At 35.7% G+C, this 6805-nt stretch overlaps 1 protein-coding gene across 1 annotated transcript in view; it reads right to left on the reverse strand.

Moving 5' to 3' along the window:
• The window catches only part of LOC107727830 (constitutive coactivator of PPAR-gamma-like protein 1 homolog), a 26476-nt gene that overhangs the window by 13479 nt on the left and 6192 nt on the right, over positions 1-6805 (reverse strand). Inside the window, exons 5-7 of the mRNA XM_016537842.1 lie at positions 4958-5048; positions 4132-4196; positions 3785-4041 (exon numbers count right to left, since the gene is read on the reverse strand). Of these exons, the coding sequence (XP_016393328.1) occupies positions 3785-4041; positions 4132-4196; positions 4958-5048 (413 nt within the window). The remainder of the gene's footprint in view (positions 1-3784; positions 4042-4131; positions 4197-4957; positions 5049-6805) is intronic.

A 6805-nucleotide genomic window follows, 5' to 3' on the forward strand; every position in this document is an offset into this window, starting at 1 on the left:
CAAAAAAAGAACGATGATATGCAAGTGCTATGACGAGTCTCAGTTAGCTTAATGCAGTACACGTAGTAGGGGTGTCGCAATATACCAGTATTGATGATAACCGTGATATTCAAATCATGAAATATCGACATCATGTTCATTTAGGGTGTGACGATATATCGGTATTGGCGATAACCACAATATTTCAACTGAACAGGACACTTATCATAACACGACACGCAAATAACCTACTCCAGCACCAGTACCTGTTTGACCTCCCAGGCGGCAGTATTGCGCCTTAACGCTGACACCAGTCAAACAAGAAGACGACTCCGAGAAGAACCATGTTCAATATTATACAGACAGTAAGTTGCCATTATTTTACTAGTCATGGAATGGGAAACGTTACATTAACCTGTTAACAGCGGTTTCCTGTGTTCATATATTTAAATAAAGGGGTGATTTTTTAAAGGAATATCGCATTTTCTTTACTCATCTAATTTTTGTATTTGTATTTGCAATCAAGTCATGGCCAATACATGTGCGTAGCACTTGATTTCGTTGTTCAAATCTATTACACGATTAAAACAAATCTAGAAAAACTCAGCGACCACATTGCTACATTAAACTCTGTAAAATGTTAAGTTGGTCACAGTGCCATGCACTTAATGCCTCATTTGCAGCCATTCTAGACGCAAATTAATACTGAATTAGAAGCACGTTAACTGCATGACTTCATTAGCGCCGGAGCAACTATAGATTAAAGAGATAAAAATACGGGTACGCAAGTTAATAGGTTAAAGTATCAGTTTTGATGTTAATATTTATTCATCATACTGTTGAACTTGACAGTATTTTCTCTCTTGTTATTTCATAGGGAGCTTCAAAGAAGACAGAGAAAGCCAGAGTCTCAGGTCAGCTGTGACCTGAAGAAGAAGCAGCGAAAATGCTTGTGCCCTGTGTTTATCAGTATCCTAATGTTCATTGGGTAAAAAGAAAAACTAAATAAACAAAGTAAAAATTAATTTGGCTGATTCCCCAAGGTTTCTATAGATATCGCGATATATCGATATTGTGAATTATTTTGGCCACAATAAACGTGGTGTGAAAATCTATTATCGTGACAGCCCTAACACGTAGCAAGGTTTTTTTTTAAATTATATAATAAATAAAAAGAAAACAGATAGAATAGAAAAAGAATAGAGCAAGCTAGACGTTTAAATCCATTTAATTGTAATATTTGGCCACATGCAAACTCAGAAACTTTTATTTTGTAATTGCAATGTACAATAAATGGCATATTTAGAAATAGGTTGATGTAATTCTCCTGTGTTGGCAAAGGTTTATAAATTATTTACGTTACAAATCTAGTGAGATAATGCACACTGTTTTCTCAGATGAACATTAAGCAATTAAAATTCACAGCATATGCAGAGGAAGAGTTTAGCCCTGGTAACCTGGTAAATTACCAGTAAGTTACCATTAAGAGATCATGTGTGAACAGGACCGGTTTTTCAAAAATCCTGGTAAATTTGTTCTGGCAATCATATCGTTCTTATGGTGATGACGTGATTACTCTGAGTTGTTTACAAAGCTCCGCTGCTTTTTAATTAGTTTTTCTATGTAAATATGCGCTAGATGGACATCTTTGACCATTGCGCCTCGCAGCTTTTTGTCGCGCTTCTCCATTCATCAGTGCCATGCACTTAATGCCTCATCTGCAGCCGTTCTAGACGCACATTAATACTGAATTAGAAGCACGTTAACTGCATGACTTCATTAGCGCCGGAGCAACTATAGATTAAAGAGATAAAAATACGGGTACGCAAGTTAATAGGTTAAAGTATCAGTTTTGATGTTAATATTTATTCATCATACTGTTGAACTTGACAGTATTTTCTCTCTTGTTATTTCATAGGGAGCTTCAAAGAAGACAGAGAAAGCCAGAGTCTCAGGTCAGCTGTGACCTGAAGAAGAAGCAGCGAAAATGCTTGTGCCCTGTGTTTATCAGTATCCTAATGTTCATTGGGTAAAAAGAAAAACTAAATAAAGTAAAAGTTTATTTGGCTGATTCCCCAAGGTTTCTATAGATATCGCGATATATCGATATTGTGAATTATTTTGGCCACAATAAACGTGGTGTGAAAATCTATTATCATGACAGCCCTAACACGTAGCAAGGTTTTTTTTTAAATTATATAATAAATAAAAAGAAAACAGATAGAATAGAAAAAGAATAGAGCAAGCTAGACGTTTAAATCCATTTAATTGTAATATTTGGCCACATGCAAACTCAGAAACTTTTATTTTGTAATTGCAATGTACAATAAATGGCATATTTAGAAATAGGTTGATGTAATTCTCCTGTGTTGGCAAAGGTTTATAAATTATTTACGTTACAAATCTAGTGAGATAATGCACACTGTTTTCTCAGATGAACATTAAGCAATTAAAATTCACAGCATATGCAGAGGAAGAGTTTAGCCCTGGTAACCTGGTAAATTACCAGTAAGTTACCATTAAGAGATCATGTGTGAACAGGACCGGTTTTTCAAAAATCCTGGTAAATTTGTTCTGGCAATCATATCGTTCTTATGGTGATGACGTGATTACTCTGAGTTGTTTACAAAGCTCCGCTGCTTTTTAATTAGTTTTTCTATGTAAATATGCGCTAGATGGACATCTTTGACCATTGCGCCTCGCAGCTTTTTGTCGCGCTTCTCCATTCATCAGGGCTGCGACTTCTGATTGGCTAGTAATGTTAGTTTGGTTGTGAGTGAAATCTGTGCTGCTCTCATACCATTGTTAGGCGAACTCGAATTTTTTTCCGCAGCCAAACGCCACATGCCGGAGATCTGGTGTTGGGCCGAATTCTGACCCTCGTTTTTTAATATTTACAAAATATTACATTTAATAGTTTTATTGAATTATTATGTGTTTTTAAGGGCTTGTAGTGAGAATTACTAAAATGTGAAAATAGGGGAAACAAGCATATACTTTTTTCTATTGGTAAAATATCCAATATTTCCAAAATACCAACCTATACTAATATCAGCCGGCATTTTTTTGGGGGGGAGGGGGGTCTATAATTTTACTAATATTATTATTATTATGTATTTAAATTATGCTCACCAAGGCTGCATTTATTTGATCAAAAATACACTAAAACAGTAACACTGTCAAATATTATTACAATTTAAAATAATATTTTACACATTTTATTTCTGTGATGGCAAAGCTGGATTTTCAGCAGCCATTACTCCAGTCTTCAGTGTCACATGATCCTTCAGAAATCATTCTAACATGCTGATTTTGTGTTTAAGAAACATTTCTTATTATCAATATTGAAAACAATCGTTCTGCTCAATATTTTTGTAAAAACCATGATAGGTTTCTCAGGATTGTTTGATGAATAGAAAGTTCAAATGAACAGTATTTATTTTAAACAAATCTTTTGTGATGTAAACGTCTTTACTTGATCAATTTAATATGTTTATCCATATATTTTATTTATTGTACATCCCTAACTAATATGAAAAATATGCATCAGAGTTTAATGTCTATGTCTGCAGAGATTGGTTAGGCACACTTGTATAAATGTATTTATGACCTTGTAGAACATCTCAGTCAGTACAGCAAACAACACTTTCTGCAGCAAAAACCAGTGGCAGTAAGCATCAAAACAATAACTCTACCCACAAAACTGTCTGTACACACAAAACCTGGGTTAAATTTATGACTAGAAGAAAGACTTTTTTGAAAGTCAACATATCCCACATACATTCCCTTGTTCTCGGTTACTCACTTGGCAGTGGAGCCTGTGTTTTCTTCATTCTCAGAGGATGAGGATGTGGACGAGGTGATGAAGAAGGCTGGGTCTGTGTGGTTGGAGTTGCCGCCGTGAGCCGGGTTGATGGGGGACAACCTCTCGTAGAGCGGCGTGTGCTGCTTCCCGTCATTAGGAATGTTGCTGTAGCTGTTCTGTTCTAGGAGCCCTTTAGCTGACGGGTCCGCCTCATGGACAGGCTCGGCCAACGGAGGGCCGGAATAGTCATGCTGGACCTGGGAGAATGAACAGAAACATGTATGTGTCAGTCTGATGGGTAAGCGTGAGTCATTCAGGATGGACCATAATGGTGAAATGGTACTCACCCCAGGTTTGCCTGGAATGTTAAGCATCTGCGGTGCTGCTGGCAATCCCATCTGATTTGGTCTGACTGTGGGCATACAAATGTAAAAAAGAATCTGGTTCAATCTCTGGAGCAAAAACTGAAAATAATGTAGAGAAACTTGGAAAGAAAAACAACCATTCCCAGAAAATATATATATTTTTTTATTGCTAAAAAAGCCCTAACTGAGATTCTCGTTATACCGCATGTCCACCCACCTTGGAAACTGACCTTGATGCATTCAAAATGTGTGTAGGCACAGAGACGCAGTGAGGTATATGAGAAACAGCCCGCATCCATACCATTCTAACAACACCAGAACATTTAAAATCATGCAAAATGTCAGTCTGTCTGAATTCGATTAAAGACTATTATAGTTCTACGAGACAACCACTATAATTTGTCAAACATGCTCTCACTGATTGGAAGATGCCGAATTTAATTATTCTCTCATCTCATAATGTTCAACTGACACCCTTTCAATGAACCTGTTGAAAGTTTTCAGCTCTCTGAGTGAGAGTCCTTTTCTAAAGAAGCCCATTTGTATGCACAGCGGCCATTCCAAGTGCACACAAGGTCTGAGGCAAGTGGAAAAATTTCTCACATTACTGTGAGGGCTGAGACCGAGAGACGGTTAAGAAAGAGACAGGGCGTGCCTCTTAAACCTGGCCTCAAACACAGACAGGAAAACACAACACCAGGCGAGCATTAGTACACTTGTCCTGCTCCAAGAATTTAACCAGAATGAACCAACAGGAACGGATGTCATTCTGTCAGAGAGGGAAAATCAAAAACATTGACAATCTTACCTAAATAAGGGGGAAAGTGAGGGGGCTTGCTGGAGGTGACGTAATACTCCACTGCTTTTTTGAAACGGACAACTTTGTCATCAGTTCGAGACTAGAATGCAAAGCCACAGAATTAGCACATATTGTCCACAATTCTTGGTAGTTGATAGTTCCCCCCACAAAAATGAACATTTTGTCATCCTTTACTCACCCAAATGTTGGTCTAAATGTATATGACTTTATTTTGTGGAACACAAAAGTGTATTTAATGTATTTTGCCCATACACTAAAAGTCAATGGTGTCCAATTTGTTGTTTTGGACCCCATTGACTTTTATTGTTTGGACAAATTAGCTGAATCATTCTTCTATTGCGTCCTGTACAAGAAAAAGAAAGTCATGAAAATGATGACATGAAGGTAGGGCTGCACAATTTGGGGAAAAAATTGATTTTTGAAGGAAAAAAAAGAAATTATTTTTTTTCTAATAAAATATGTGACTGTGGTTTAATATATATATATTTTTTATATTTTAAAGCTCCATGTTTGCTTTGCTTGTTCGTAGAGCTGCACAATCTGGCCCAAAATTTTGCAGTTATAGAGCAATATAGTTGCAAAATAAATAATAATAACAAAATAATAATAGTATACAAAATAAGAAATATTATTATATTGATATTTAAGACAAATGTAAAAAATAAAATAAAAAACTAATACATTTTATTTTACAGTACAACTGTAAAATTACAACACTAATATTTATGGTACCCTAAAGCATCTGTTTAGCTGACAACTAGGGTTGCTCTGATCAGGATTTTTGAGGGCGATCACTGATAACAGAAAGCAGTATCTGCCGATACGATCACCGATACCGATTTTTTTAAAGCCTTCTTTTTATCATGTAGAATTATTTATAGTGATGATCCAATCAAGATTTTTAGACATTTATTCAGGGCCTGAATTTCATTTTTGAAAATGAATTCCCCTCTGAGGTGACTCACTTTTTTAATTTGAGGGGAGGAGGGGGGCATTTTTTAGACATTTTTCAAAAATATATATTTATCATTTAATAAATGCATTATTATAACATCAGTACTTTTTTAAAAAGAAACATCTAAAAGCAATATGACCGTCTCAAATAACTCAGTCAATATCAGGCATTGCATTTGAGCATGAAACTAAACTGGTACTATGCAGCGCATTCACCATGTTAATAAATGCTAATATCCCAACACATCTTATATTAGATTAATCAGATATTACATTTACATTTAGTCATTTAGCAGACGCTTTTATCCAAAGCGACTTACAAATGTATATATATATATATATATATATATATATATATATATATGTATATTATGCACACACACACAAATAAAAACAAGTAGATAGAATAGAAAAAATAGAGAGCTAGTGGGTTTTTTTGTTTTGTTTCGTGGTTTAAAAAAAAAGAAGAAAAAAAGGAAGATAATTATAGATAAAGTAGAATTAAAATAGAATAGAAAGTGCTAGACTTAGAGGGTCAAATAAAGGTGGAACAGATGTGTTTTTAGTATCATATCATCATACTTGATATGTATGCAGCTAACCTAGACATCACTACGTGACTTCGAAGCCATGCTTCTCTCTCTTCTCACATCTATACTTTGGACTGCATGCTGTGGCAAGCTAAACAATCAGAGCTCAGGGTGCCGCCCAAAGTGCTGCTTTATCCAATCAGACATTTATTTTTTCCACGATTATCGTTTTCATGATCGATCATCACTGTCACGGCCGAGTACTCGATCGCTGTTGCACATTCCTTATATATATATATATATATATAGAGAGAGAGAGAGAGAGAGAGAGAGAGAGAGAGAGAGAGAGAGA

This window comes from Sinocyclocheilus rhinocerous, unplaced genomic scaffold, assembly GCF_001515625.1.
Source record: "Sinocyclocheilus rhinocerous isolate Xijiao unplaced genomic scaffold, SAMN03320098_v1.1 scaffold576, whole genome shotgun sequence".
NCBI lineage: Eukaryota > Metazoa > Chordata > Actinopteri > Cypriniformes > Cyprinidae > Sinocyclocheilus > Sinocyclocheilus rhinocerous.